The sequence below is a fragment of the Miscanthus floridulus genome, chromosome 10 (genome assembly GCF_019320115.1).
Source record: "Miscanthus floridulus cultivar M001 chromosome 10, ASM1932011v1, whole genome shotgun sequence".
In the NCBI taxonomy this organism is placed as follows: domain Eukaryota; kingdom Viridiplantae; phylum Streptophyta; class Magnoliopsida; order Poales; family Poaceae; genus Miscanthus; species Miscanthus floridulus.
In genome coordinates, this window is record NC_089589.1 from 137515235 (window position 1) to 137530728 (window position 15494).

The 15494-nt window shown below is 41.9% G+C and overlaps 1 protein-coding gene across 2 annotated transcripts; it reads left to right on the forward strand.

The window, feature by feature from the left end:
- Positions 1-3483: 3483 nt before the first annotated feature.
- On the forward strand, positions 3484-13717 carry LOC136487336 (putative disease resistance protein RGA1). 2 transcript variants are annotated; one of them, XM_066484497.1, is made up of 5 exons: positions 3484-4131; positions 6415-7321; positions 7412-7542; positions 9877-12871; positions 13484-13717. In XM_066484497.1, exons 1-4 carry the CDS (start codon positions 4000-4002, stop codon positions 11713-11715), a joined length of 3009 nt encoding a protein of 1002 aa, XP_066340594.1. In that variant the 5' UTR covers positions 3484-3999; the 3' UTR covers positions 11716-12871; positions 13484-13717. The 2 variants fall into 2 exon arrangements, with proteins under 2 accessions (XP_066340594.1, XP_066340593.1); XM_066484496.1 differs by having other exon boundaries at positions 6415-7542.
- The last annotated feature ends 1777 nt before the right edge of the window (positions 13718-15494 follow it).

The window sequence follows — 15494 nt, forward strand, 5'->3', positions numbered from 1 at the left end:
AGTGAGTCTGATCGCACGAATAATGCAGATATGTATATGTAGAGTTGTAGATCACTAACCAGCTCTTCTAGAGTTCCAAGATTTTGGCACAAAAATTTATATTGCAGTACCTGACATGTAGTAGTGGTTTAGAGGCATGTATTGGCATGAATAATTGAGTTCTTGCAACTAAAAAGCAAACCAAATGCAAGAAACACCTCAGCTTTTTTGAGAATACATCCCCGTGCAACCCAATACATGCATTCTATCGAATAGTTTCAGACTTTCACTGCACTCAACAAGTGATTTAGGATTAGTTTGTCAGAATGAGGGTATTTCCATTTCATTTTGTCCCAAAAAAGCATAAAGTAGGAAATTCAGTATAGCAGTCAGAACGTAATATGTTTTTGTTTTATCATCGAAGCAGCATTGCCTATTAGATTATCTGGTCAAAATAAAATTGAAATGTAATAGTGAACAGAACCAATGAGTATGCTAGGGGAACTGGAAAAATTACTGGCTATGGACAGCTGACGTCCAAACATGAATGGAATAGAACTACACTAATTTAGAAGGTCAGTGCCTAGACAAACATTTTTTTATGCCACCAAAAGCATTCAGACAACACCTCCTGAATACTATAAGATCTGAATTTCGCATGTTTCACAAAACACTGTTTTTGTAGTTCAGAGAACTACTCTCCATGATGAAGGAATAGAAGATTACAAAGAAATAACTACACCTGGAATTTGTGTGACATCATGGTTGAAGCTGGGGTTTCTTTGACTAGAGGAGTGTCAATGGAAGACACTGGATCAACAGCATCATGGATGACTGCCGGATGCCATAGGTGGGGAAGCACCAGGCATTAGGGGCATTGGGCTCATTTTGACTGGATGGCTTGGTGCCGTTCACCATCATTGTCCGGTGCGTGCGTTCATCATCCCGGCAAGGTCTGTACATCGGTGAGGAACGAGTAGAGATGTTAGCCAAGACCAAAGCAAACCGATTTGTTGTCCAACCAGATCGAGAAGAGCGCAACCACCAGATTGACGTTGGACATCGGATCGAGATTGAGAAGAAGGCAGATGGACAAAAAGGAAGATGGAGATCGAGAAGGAGGGGACATAAACTTCTGTGTCACGACAGCGACTATAGCTAGGAGGTACTCGAGGACGGCGGTGAGGTAGACTTGGGGGAGCCCAACGCCTGGCGAGGAAGATGAGGATGAGGGCGCCCTCTACCCGACGCTTCTGCCCCGGGCTTGCTAGCATTCGAAGCGCAGTCACCATCGCTCCATCCTGTATCCGCGCGCGTACCCATTGGCTGGGCCAGCCGTTGCATCCGCGTGCGCAATGGGATTGGGTCAACGAGCTCCTCTCTTAGCCATGGAACGAGGAGGCGGCGGCACAGCCGAGCGCGCGGGCGCGGCGGCGTGGCTGAGCGCGGTGCGGGTGCGATGGGGAGGAAGAGGAGGCGGCATCGGGGCGGCGTGGGCGTACGCGTAGGCGCGGGCGCGGCGGCAAGGGTAAGCGCTGGCGCGACGGCGAGGGCGAGCTCGGTGAGAGGGATCTCGCGATGGGGAGGAAGCCTGATTGGAGGCAGGATCTCGCGTGGGGAGGGGCGCACGCGATGTAAACGAGGCATCGCAGATTGCATGATTGGAGGAGGAGATCGCACGCGCGCGCCGGGGGCAAGCGAGCGGGGAGGAGATCGCACGGGCGGTAGGCCAATGACACGAAATTTTTTCGCACGATGAGGTTGTCCACCTTTTACTCTTTTTAGTTGTGAGAGATACTCAAGGCCAACTCTTTAGGGTTCGTCTTTATAGATCTCGGGCACGTTCTTGGATAATAATACCATAGTCCTAAAAACATGTCATTCTCGATTCTGAGTCTGATCAAGTTTTATAGGCAAAATTGTGAACATTTATGAACCAAAATAAATAGGTATACTATGAATTTTGATTTATAACAAAAGTATAATGTCCAGTTTTTTTGGACAAAAAAGTATGGAGGTTCAACATGAAGTGACATAGAGGCATGTCATCAGCAAGAATAATGGTCAGTACATCTCACACCAATGCCCATGCAGGTATTCAAGGGAACCCACCATCTCGTTCCACCTTTAGAGAGCCACCATTTATTTTGCACTTCGAACTTGATATAGCAACGGAAATACAACAGAGTTAAGATAGTTTAGAAAGCAGAGAGACAGCAAGAAGAAGCCAGTACAGGCCAAAAAGACTAAACTGCCGCCTTTCGAAAACTAACATCAAAGCAAAGGACCAACTTCCGGCCGCTGCAAGCTAAAACCAACAAAAGTTTGATACACAGGGGAAGTTGCAACACAAGATAGCTTCACACTGTAGGATCTTGAACACCATCTCCATCCTTTCAGCATCTTGAATCCTAGTGTCCCTCGCAGTTGCTCGATCATGATGGCTTGGCAAGTAGCTTGACAGCAATTTTGAGCATAGCATTGATGCCATTGATCACATCTCTTTGTCACATGCAGAGTACACGCCGGCCCAAGAAAGCATAAGAGCACAAGCATGTCACAAAAATCTCAATAGGATTGTTCAACAAATTTCCTTCAAAGCACGTCTTATTTCTTGTTTTCCAGATTGCCCAGCAAATAGCAGCAATGCCCACTGCATAACATTTTCCCCATTTGCATCCATTTGAATCCAGCAATTTCTAGGAGAGTTAGGGATGTTGGATGCTCCCAGGCATATACAGCAAGAAAACTGGAGCCCACACCACTCTAGCTATACAAGAAAACTTGAAATATTTTAAGTACTATGTAATTTTGTATGTAACTTAATACACTTGAATTTGTCTGATATGATTTGCATGTGCTAACGTGACATGTATGTGATTCACTACCGGAAACGTCAAATTTGCCGAGTGTTTTTATGTTTGCCGAGTGTATTCTCTCGGGCACTCGGCAAACAAGTTCTTTACCGAGTGCTGCGCTAAAAACACTCGGCAAAAAAAAAACACTCGGTAAAGAGGAGGTTTGCCGAGTGTCAAAAAAAAACACTCGGCAAAGAGGGGGTTTGCCGAGTGTTTTTTTGACACTCGGCAAAGAAATAAAATCTTTTTTCTGGGAAAGAAGGAGAAGAAAAAAATGAATTTTTTTTTGCCGAGTGCCCAAATCTAAAACACTCGGCAAAGAAAAAAATCTTTTTTCTCGGAAAAAAACTTTTCCGAGTGCCCAGATCTAGAACACTTGGCAAAGAAAAAAAGAAGAAGAAAAAAATAAAAAAAAACTTTGCCGAGTTCTCAGATCTAGGACACTCGACAAAGGAAAAAAAGAAGAAGAAAAAAAATTAAAAAAACTTTGCGAGTGTCCAGATCTAGGACACTCGACAAAGAAAAAAAAAGAAAAAGAAAATAAAAAAAAACTTTGACCAGTGCCCCGATGTAGGACATTCGTCAAACAAACAAAATATTCTACTTAACCAGCGCCCAGCGCCCCCTCTCCTCCTGTCCCCACCCCTTCTTCTTCCCCTCTCCTCCCGGGGCCCTCAGCGCCCCCTCTCCTCCCGCCGGCGCCGCCTCCCTCCCCTCCTCTCCCGGCCACCCTCTTCCCCTCCGGCCGCCGCAGAAATCTTCGAATGCTCCTGTCGTCCTCTGGGATTCATCACGTGTGTCCGTATGTGATTTTCGTGCTACTGTGTTCTAGTTTTCCCCCTTTTTCGTTCTTGCTTCGATCTGTTTGATTCGAGGTTTTGGGGGTGTTTCGGTCGGCTAGATTCGCTCAATGATATGTGCTGATGTTGCTCTATAAATGAATTCGATTGAATCAAGACGAGAGCTGATTTTCGGTTTTGGGAAAAGTTTTCGTTCTTTGGCTTCGATCTGAATTTTCCGGAGGCAGAGTTCAAATTGGGCAATGATTTCTTGAGAATAGCTTCCCTCCTCCACTGTGATTGCCTGTGCAAAATTTGGGAGCCATTCGTTTTGATTTGATCTTGTTTTCATTGAATTTTTTGGTCGCGTCCCTTTTCTGCTTATGTCCGTCGGCTCTGTCCGGCGTCCGCAGGAGCGCACCCAGCGCCCGAGTCCATGCTCGCTAGCGCACAGAGCACACCGGCGTGGTACCGTTGTTGGGCCATCGGATTCAAGGTCCAAAGACCCTGCGCTGGTACGCTCCCTCCTCTCTCTGTGTTTCTTCTCTTTCTCTGGTTGATTCGTAAAAAGGAGTCGAACTCCAGGAAGCAGTCCGCCGCTCCCAGGCTGCTCGGTCCGACTCCCTCCGTTCGTTGCTTGTTCCTGCTTCAGGCACATGAGCGTAGGATCCATTAGCAGCAGGTGCATCTCGCTGTTAGCTTTTGAGCGGCAAGTGCAGCAGTCCGTGCTTATTTTTTGATTGGTCAAAAGTTTACACGCATCTATTTCTCTCTGTTCGGTGCCTGATCCTGTGTGGTGCTCAGCTGCAAGAGAAATTAATCCAACAGTTTTTCATGCACTTGCGTGTGATCAGCTGTATAAATTCTATATTTCTTCTCCTGGACTTATATCTGCTAGAGTCAGTGAAGTGGATCTCCTGGCAGACCCTCAGTTTTTTGTTTGGTTGGCTGCTTGCAAATTATTCTCTAATTAGCAAGAAACTGTCTGTGTATTGGAAATTGTCATGTATGATAGCGAATTGGGAAGTGATAGCAGCTTGTTTTGAAGAGCCAATTTCTCACTTGTGTGTGATCTATTTTTTGATTGCTTGGAATTTGGTTGCTAATGAAAGTTTCATGCCTCTTGCGGTTTCCCATTGACTTGGAACAATATGACCAAAGAGAGCCAGTTCTTGCGCTACGGCAAGCAGCACACAGATGGTAGCTGGCGAGTGTAATTCCTAATTATTTTTTTTCTTTGGAAAATAGGTTTGCCGAGTGTAATTTCGAAAAACACTCGGCAAACAACAAAGGTATGCTGAGAAAAAAATTATTTTTTTTCTTTGGAATATAGGTTTGCCGAGCGTAATTCCCAAAAACACTCAGCAAACAATAATCATTTGCCGAGTGTTTTTCCAAAAATACTCGGCAAACCACTTTTTTTTTGCCGAGTGTCAAATTTAACACTCGGCAAACCATTTGCCGAGTGCGCGATAAAAAACACTCGGTAAATAGCTGTTTGCCGACACAGATGTCGTGTGTTGTATGCCGAGTGTTACACTCGGCAAAGCAGTTGCCGAGTGTTTTTGGTACTTTGCCGAGTGCCCCTGACACTCGGCAAAACTACTGTATCCTGCAGTGATTTACTGATTAGCAAGTGCAATGTGAGGTGAGTGATTACTGACTGTATGTGAGTGGATAACGTGCATGTGACTCCACACGTATTGCCACCGTCTGCAACTTTTGGTGGCACATATTATGTCTTTAATAAGTTTATTACGAAACTATTTTATAATTATGGTATCTGAGTTCGTTAAAGTATCCGAGTTCGTTAAAGTAGTTCAAGTTCAACCAAATTTACAGTAAATATATAGTATTCACATTTATGTCTTTAAATCAGTTCATTACGAAATTTTATAATTAATCTAATGATATTTATTTTGTATCATAAATATCAGTATTTTTTCGTATAAATTTAGTCAAACTTACAGCATTTGGTTTCTCCAAAATGCGAAAATTGCATTCTCTTGTGGATGGACAGAGTGGCGTGCGGCCGGCGTCTGGCGCCTGGGGCCTGGGGCACTGGGCTGTGGGCGGGCGTTATCCGGCCACGGCTGAAATTGCATGTTTCTTGTTCTCGGTATCCGGATTCCAATCAGAGTTAATTATTTTCCACTGTAAAAGGAGGGATATATCTCCACAGAAAAGGAAGAGGTCATGTGGATTGGAAAAGGAAGAGGCCACGAGCTGGCTCTGTCACTGTGACTTGGAGATTTTTTTTTTCTTTCCTAGGTTAATTAATTAATTCAAAAAATCAAGGGCTTAGATTTGTTTAAGGTATTACCTTCTACCAAGTAAAGGGAGTACCGTAGCATTGCCTAATATGGGAACCTCACTCTACTAGCATTGCCCAATATCTCAAGGCCTATATATAAACTCTAAATAAAGTGGACTGTGGACTGCTTGTGCAAATAATCACAGGCATTTCTGGAAGTTCTAATGGTTTCTGGGAACAAGATTTAGAAGGGCATGTAGTTTGGGAATGTGATGCATGATAGCAACGAGGATAAGGTGCAAATATGAATAATACAGATTCATAGCATGGATCAGCTGTTTACACTATTAATTATTCCTTCGACCAATTTTTCTCCAGAAATATTCAAGGCCTGTAATCAATGAACCAACATCCTAAGAGATTAGAGAGTATACCATCACAGGCGCCTTAATTAGATTTGGAATATATGGCCAATTTTTATATAGGTTTTGATGATTCTTTGATTAATGTAGATTCCACTAAAAAATAAATGAAAATATTGCAGATCCCAAGAGCGCTCTCATGTCTTCCAGTTGCATGCAAGAAGATTACCTTGGCTAACAAGATGAAGAGTATAAGAGAACAGCTGAAGAAAATAAATAAGCAATTTAGGGATTTTAATTTCACTCTAGGTGGAACTACCACTTGCGTTGAGAAGCATGAGGATGTTCGAGAAACATCATCATGTTTGTCCGACAAACCAATAATAGGGAGAAATATAGAAAAGAAGGAAATCATAAACCTTCTATGTGCAGGTAGCAATAATGAAGAGACATCGATTGTTGCTATCTATGGCCTTGGAGGTATGGGAAAGAGTACTTTGGCACAACAAATTTACAATGATGTCGGTTTCAAGAAATATGATCATCGTATATGGGTTTATGTGTCCCGGGATTTCAGTTTAAGGAAAATAGGAACCTCTATAATTTCTCTGCTACCAATAGAAGGAGGCCAGCAGAACAGGGATACAATGGAAGCAATAAATCAGTGCATTGATAACCAGCTCCATGGCAAGAAGATTTTGATTATTTTGGATGACTTATGGGAGGAAAAGGACACTGAGTTGGGGAAACTGAGAAGTATGCTTCACGTGGGCAAGAAAGGCGGTATGATAGATGTCATTGTAACCACACCCAATGAAGACATTGCAAGGAATGTTTCCACCAGTAAAGCATACAAGCTTCAGCCTTTGAAGGATGATACATGCTGGGAAATAATTAAGAGAACTAGTAAGTTTGAACATAAACATAACCAAGAAAGATTAAAACAGATAGGATTGGATATTGCAAAGAAATGTGGAGGTATGGCATTAGCAGCTCAAGCAGTTGGATACTTGCTACAATCCAAAGATCTGTCTGGATGGACAGAAATAAACAACAGTGACATCTGGAATAAATATTCTGAAGATGATGGTAGTATTCTCCCGTCCTTGAAGTTAACTTATGAAAGGATGCCACCACAACTAAAAATATGCTTTTCATATTGTGCCATATTCGAAAAAGGCCACAACATCGCTGAGGATGATTTGATTCGCCAGTGGACTGCGCTCAATTTTATCAAGCCATCCATGGGGAAGGAATACATCAGGCAACTTTTGGGGATGTCCTTCCTTCAAGTCTCAAAGTTGCCATCGGTATGTATAAGTATATATAACTGCCAATATAGTATTCTCTACTAAATATCTATTCTTGTACTATTCACATTTTGCCTACTCGCGCATTTTAGTTGATTCCACAACTCAATTGTTCACATTTGAAAAATAATTTGTCTTGGGATATCTTTGTGATAAATCCAAACAAGTATATATGATATTATTATTTTCTTAGGATTGTAACACTATTATTATTATGAATTATTTGTCCTAAGCTAATTTAAAATAAATACAAGGTACAGGCAAGCACTGCACGCACATGGTAGTTATCTAGTTTTTTAGTTTTCCTCAAATTGTATATGAACTAGTCCAACAATGGTGCTCTCGCTTGGCTAGTATCTAAGGAGACATAAGCATTAGCTATTTTTAATACCTATAACTAATAAAAAATACATTAAATTGTATGATTTTTTTCTCTTTGTTCATTTCTACAGTAGGCATAACAAATATATTGTGGTCTCCATCTAGCTATGATAAACATATAAATTACTGATATGTATGTTTTCATCATATCCATAAGTTTTCTATTTACGAGGCACCTTTGTATATCTTCAATATGCATTTAGTTCAACTCTTAAACTAGACTAATATACTGCCCGTTCTAACGCTACGGCAACATTCGGGTACATGCATATTAGAACTGAAATACTCCATCCGTCCCCAAATATAAGGCATGCATGTATTTTAAAATTCAAACTTTGTTATCTTTGACTAACAATTGGCCTAATTATATCAAAAGTTTGTATTACAAAAGTAGTTACATTAGATTTGTATTTAGAAATACTTTCTAATGATCAAAGTTTTGTTTCTATAAATTCTATATTATAAGAGAAATTATAGGTCAAAATATGTTTTGTTCCTATAAATTATATATTATAAGAGAAATTATATGCAAACTAAAACAACCAAATTAAATTACAGAGAAAAAGCAATATAATTGTTTTAGGTCAGAAAAAACATTACCCATGCCAATGATAGCAGCAAAACAATCTTGACAATATCAAAAACATGATCTTAGTCAGTTCCGGTGATCCAATAATTAATTGATATCATTATCAAAAAAAATAATTAACTGATATACCATAAAAAATCAATTACCAACAAGTATTGGAAGCTCTATAAACGGCCTCTGGTTAGAGTTTCTATGAAATATCTAAGCTCTCGTTGCATCACTTTCTGTGACATCTTGAATCTATATTTTAGGTTTCAACTTTTAATCTAGTTGTTGCAATTTTTTATCCACATGTTCAGTTGAAAGTCTAGTGCTTATTATATTTTCTATTCACAATTTCATTTTCATTTTATTAAAAAATGAACCATAGGTCCCAAGTTACCCTCATGTTCAATGGCATAAATAGTGATTTTAGCTTGCACCGTTGTACTCAACATGTTGATTTTTCTATACCAATATTGGTGTAACATATGTCTTAGTCAAAAGAAATTTATTTATCGTATGAAATTTATTATTGGTATAACATATGATTTTAGCGTATGAAATTTATTATCATGGGATATTAGTACAACCTAAAGTGAATTATTAGTGTCATTACTATGTGATTTATTAAGGGAACATTTTTCCACGATTGATAGGCTATTAAAATAAACATTTATCCCAATATATGCATGTTTACTTGGTCTACACAGTAGTATATAGCATTATGCTTACTTTTAACTTAACAACTGTAGAAGTGTGTAATTTAAAAAATATATATAGTCTACTTTATGGGTAATAAACTCTTTGCCATGATTTGAGATGTATTTCTGTTTATTATTTATGACGAGGGAGGTGGATAATTTAGATACAAATTAAAATGTGTTGCTTTATATTTTCTCTCAGAATAGAATATACAGTTAATTTGAATGCAAATGTAGACATTAGTTTGTATTATCTTTATAATGCGAGGGGTCGGTAATTTAGATACAAAGTTAGGGGATTATTTTGAAATATCTTAGATAATGACATAGATGGGTGATTTATGTATAAATTTAGAGGGTTATTTGGAATTATTTTTGGTAATGGCAGATGCAGATAATTTCTAGTTATTAAATTCAAGGTGTTTCTAATTATTGTGACAGTTTCTAGGATTTATCTTTTTTTTCTTATGCATCTTGTTAGAATTAACGTGAAGCCTCCATTGGAGCCACAAATTAGTAATAGTATGATAATATATGTTGGCTGTTCTTAACAGACTATTTTTTAGTAACACGTTTCAGTTCTCATTGAAAATATTGATGCATGATGAAAGTACGCCTGTGATCTAATGGTCCTAGGTTGCTTTTCTGTCACTTATGGAGTATGTTGAACTATAATTTCAGACTTTTGAAGAGCATATGGCGCAATACACCATGCACGACCTGGTGCATGACCTAGCAACATTAATCATGGCTGATGAGTTAATTGCTTCAGGTGTTGCATCGAAGAGCAATAATGAACATGGCAAGAGATATTGTCGCTATGCATTGGTTACAAAGTATGACCAGGCACAGGCAACAAAATTATCATGTATTTTGCCCTCCAAGGTTAGAGCACTTCATTTTTCAGATTGCAACAAGCTGGAACTCGCTAGTGGAGCATTTTCATTCGCAAAGTGTTTGCGCATTTTGGATTTCAGTGGATGCTCTAGTATACAGTTGCCAGCCTCTATTGGTAAACTAAAGCAGCTGAAGTACCTCCTTGCTCCAAGAATGCAAAATGAAGTTCTCCCTGAGTATATCACTGAGCTAGATAAACTGCAGTACCTAAACATGGAAGGATCTTCTGGCATTTCTGCACTACCAGAATCAATTGGCAAGCTCGCCGGGTCTCTGGAATTTCTGGGTTTATCTGGTTGCTCTGGCATATCAAAATTGCCAGCATCATTTGGTGATTTCAAATGTCTGGTGCATCTTAACATGTCATATTGTACTGGGATAAAAGAACTCTCAGACTCACTTGGTGATCTCACAAATTTGCAGCATCTTGAGTTATTTGATTGCTCTCGTCTAAAAACGGTACCTGTATCTTTGTGTGGCCTGAAACAACTCAAATATTTGAACTTAGAAAGGTGCCGTTATATTGTACGGCTACCCGAATCTATAGGCTGCCTGGTTGATCTACAGTATTTAAACATGCCATGCTGTGGCGTCAGGGAATTTCCAGAGTCATTTAAGAGGTTCGGTAATTTGTTGCATCTTGATTTGGCATGGTCCTCTATTGACAAAGGGTTACCTGGATCTCTGTGTGGACTGACCGCATTACAGCACCTGGATATGTCAATGATGCCGGGAGTGAATTTCGAGAAGGATGATCTACCTGATGCTATGAGAAACCTCACCAATCTCAAGGTTCTGGATTTGTCAGGTCGCCTTTATCGATGCTTTGATGTAGAAAAGAATGATGGCTATCTTGATTTCATCTGGAGCATCTGGACCTATCGCACAATGAAATACTTGAGTATATACCAGAAAAGTATTGGAGACCTCAAAAGGTTGCATACCTTGAATCTGAAGCACTGCTATATGCTCAAGTACCTCCCGGAGAGTATAGGTGGTGCAACTGGGCTGAAGTCTTTAATCCTGGACCGATGCTCACACGAAGTGATGGACCAGGCCAGTTCTCTGTTGCATTATTCACTAACAATACCACTCTTTAAGGTCCGTGCTGATGACGTTAGTGGTCACAGCAATCTGCACCTGCTCCAGGGCGAAAGCCACATTGATGAGTTAAATATTGTTTCCCTTGAAAATGTCAGATTTCTGGAAGAAGCTCGAAGACTTGAGCTGTCGGCCAAACAGAGTCTTGTGGACTTGACACTGTCTTGGACGTCAAATGCTGATCGACTTATAGAGGACATGGATTTGTTGGGAGAACTAGTGCCACCGATGAGTCTCGAGTCCTTCCGTCTTAATGGTTATAGCAGTCCGAGCTTTCCTAGCTGGCTCATGACCTTTTCTCATCATCATCTCCCTAATCTTACTCGCATTGTACTGTTTAGTCTGCCTAAATGTTGGAACCTACCACCACTTGGACAGTTACCATGCCTACAAAACTGGACCTCCGTCACTACTAGAGAACAGACTTTAGAACGATGTCCCAATTTAGCATTAGCCTCGGTATTTTTTGCCCCCGGGACTGAAGGATCTTTAGTCCCGGTTGGTAATACCAACCGGGACTAAATGTTTCTTTACTCCCGGTTGGAGCCACCAACCGGGACTAAAAAGTCATCCAACCTTTAGTCCCGGTTGGTAATACCAACCCAGACTAAAGGTAGACCATTTAGTCCCGGTTGGTAACACCAACCCCGACTAAAGGACCCTTTAGTCCCGGTTGGTAACACCAACCGGGACTAAAGGTCTCCCGATGGGTTAGTTCAAAAAGAAAGCATCACATCCATTGTCAGATGTGTTGTGTAGGTGGGGTGGTAAGCTTCGTGCGAGGCAGTGCATGAGGTCTTGGGTTCGAATCTCACGGGGCGCAGCGGTGGAAGGCATTATTTTTTTTAAGCTGGGAGGATCTTTAGTCCCGGTTGTGGCAAACCGGGACTAAAAATCCCCACCTTTAATCCCGGAATGCTGGTCCCGGTTGGGAAACCGGGACAAAAGGCCTTTCCCAACCGGGACTAAAGCCACGTTGTGTAGTAGTGCGTTCTTTACCTAGCGTTACAAAAATTGACAGTGGTTTCTATGGTAGCAAAGGAGCATTTCCCCAGTTGAAGGTAGTCACAATACATGATATGGACGGTTTGGAGGAGTGAAATACAACATACACTGGCGAGGATGGTGTGGAGGAGTTCATGTTCCCTGTGCTAGAAGAACTCGACGTAGATGGATGTCCAAAGGTGAGGTTGAAACCATGCCCACCAAAATGTCGTGAGTTCACAATAACACAGAGCCAAGTTAGATCGTCACTGGAGGAGTTAGAAACCAGCAGCCATATTATCTCCGCAACTCTACTCCAACGACCAAGCTGTACATCAATCTAAGCCAGCGCCAGAGTTTCAGGCTGTTTCACCACTTCCCTGACCTCCAGGTGTTGCATTTCTGGAAATGTCCAAATCTGACGAGCTTGCCGGAGGGCATACAGCAACACTCTTCCCTTCAACGTCTGCATTTGGCTTGTTGTGACAGCATATCGGCACTGCCAGAATGGCTGAGCGACATCTCCTCTCTTAAACAACTCACCATCTATGAATGTACGAGCATCGAGTCTTTGCCACAATGTATAGAGCAGCTCACCAACCTCCAGAAGCTAGTTATTGGTTGGAACCAGGAGCTACAGCAGTGGTGTGAATCAAAAGAGAACAAGGCCAAGCTCGCACACATTAAGGACATAGTAAGTTCACGACTAAAATTACGTACTTCCTGATCATATTTGTGTTTCTGCAAGTCAATTATTTTAATTAATTACTTTTATTAGATATATATGTCTGTTTGTTGCTATTCTCTTGGTATTGTAGAGTTTTCTGACTTGCTCGAAAATAGTAAATAGAAAATCATTGGCTGACCTCTATCACACTAGTTAGCTAACAAGTGGGCTTACCAAATACTCCCTACGTTCCAAATTATAAGTCGCTATGACTTTTTTGGTATATAGAATTTGTTATGTCTCTAGACATATATTATATTATATCTAGATGCACAGTAAAATAGACATATATTATATTAGGCAATCTAGCTTTCTTCCTATGGAGACAGAGTGACAACAGGCTAGTCTAGGAACTCTTTTTGGCAGACCACTTGTGTGTTTTCTAAAAGTAAAAATAATATTGATAATATATTATAAAGTATGAAAAGTAAAGGGATACATAATAGATATAGATAGGAACGCGTACTATATTTTGACTATGTAGTACACGTGATGCAAATATTCCATTATATTGTTGTCTTCATTTCAATGAGAGTATAAACTATAGCTAATCAGTACACACCTTTTTCATCTCTGCAGATTTATGAGGACTAATTACTATAAAAAATGGGCACGAGAGTTAAAGGTTATGGTCACAATCCGCTGGAGTTAATTTGGAACCTTCTTCAATGTTATTTTTAGTTTTGTACATACACTACACAGTATTTGTGGTGTAATTATTAAATTATCCAGACACCTCTTAGATGTTTAGGACTGGATCTTGTAAGATTGTTATCCACTGCTACAGAAAATATTTTTAAAACAGCATTTCGTTCTCCAACCGTTCATTAAAAATCATTTGTGATAATATATCACCACTGGTTTGTAATAGAAATAGAACTGGCGGTGAAAATGTCAGTACTATAAAAGGAATGTAAACTCCAAACCCTAACTCCCATTCCGAACCCTCTAGCCACCCCACCTCCTCACACGTCCTCTCTCACCACCCAACCCCCTCTCAATGCACCCCACACTTTCTCATATATGTGGAGGTGGCAGCACACGAGATGCAGAAGTGGGGGCAGTAGCATCACAAAGGCGGAGGCAGCGGCGACACAACGCGGCTTAGGAGCTATAAATTTAGCGGCTGTACACAAGCGTGACCCGTAGAGGCAGCGCAAGATCCACATTGAGATCAGTGTCCCCAAGTGTGTGGCCTAAGCGATGGCGGCGGCGGCGGTGTGGGTTGTGGCCTTAATGGACCCGTCCGGCCGGCATGGCCCCGCACGGACCCGGCCAAAGCACGACCCAATGGACTTTGTGTCTGGCCGATGGCCCAGAAACAGCCTGCTGGGCCACTTTTTGTGCCGGGCCAGCCCGATGAGCACGACCTTTATAGCACGCTGGGACAGCCCGAGGCCCACCAAGAATACGAGCCACGAGGGAAGGGGTAGCCGCCAAGAAGGTCGAGGCCGCCGCTGGCCGCGAGAAAATCGGGATTTTGCCCTTATGGGGAGTGGGCTTCGCCCAAATGCCATTAATTTTGTGGGCTTCGCTGAAATGCCTTTATGAAACGAGGCAAACACGCTATAATGCCATTTCTAGGTTTAAGTCGACTTTAAAAAATTTTGAGCCAAAATTTTAGCCTTTAGTGACCATTTTGCCCCTGAGGTCGCTGACCTATTCCCTGCGCTATCATCTCCCCCCCTCTCGCTGTTCTCTCGCTGGAGTGAAAGGCAGAGCGCCGCCCCCCACCCCCGTGCCGCACCCCCGGGCCGAGCCTCGCCGCCACCATCCTCCCCCAAGACGCTCCCTGCCCCAGGCGAAGGCTAGCCCGCCGGCGCCGCCTAGAGCAGGTCCCCGCTCTCCCCGTCGCTGGATCTGCGGCCGCTGCTCCTGGCCGTCCGGGTGCTCTTCCCCAGGCGAAGGCGGCCCCAGCCAAGCCGCCCGTCCGCGCCAGGCCGCCGTCGCCCGACCGTGCGTCACCAGGCCCGCCGCGCCTCCCTGCGTCTCGCCAGGCTATGGGTGAGGGTTCGTCTAGTTCGTCGTTCATCCCAACAGGTGCCGTTTCTCTGTATCCACTTGGCCCTAGTGGGACCCCCCTGATTCCATGCCCAGAATGTGGTGACAAAGTAGTGGTATGCAAATCCTAGAAGAACAACGGCCGAATTTTCTTCAAATGCGTAAACTACAATGAATTTGTGAGTATATATTGCTCTGTTGTTTATTGTCATATAGAACTGGATGAACTAGGTACTGTGTCAAGGTTTGGATAAATAAACTGTGTTATTTATTGTCATTTACACAGGCAGTGAAGAAATGTCCATTCTTTAGGTGGTTGGAAGAGTACAAGAAAGTAGTCGCAAAGAAGCTTAAAGAAGATTTGCTAGCTGCAGTGCCATTAGAAGGTCATGGTGAAACTAAATGTCAAGAAGAAATGAAGCTTAAATGCAGGATTTTTGATGAAGATAGGATCTGTCTCAAGATGGACAAGCTTATCGATCTGGTCTAGTTGTTGGTGGTGCTCTGTTTAGTCATGACTGTCATAGTTCTTTTAGGTGTGGTAGTGCTTATTAGCAAGTGAAGCAAGATTGTGTTGTAGAACTATGTT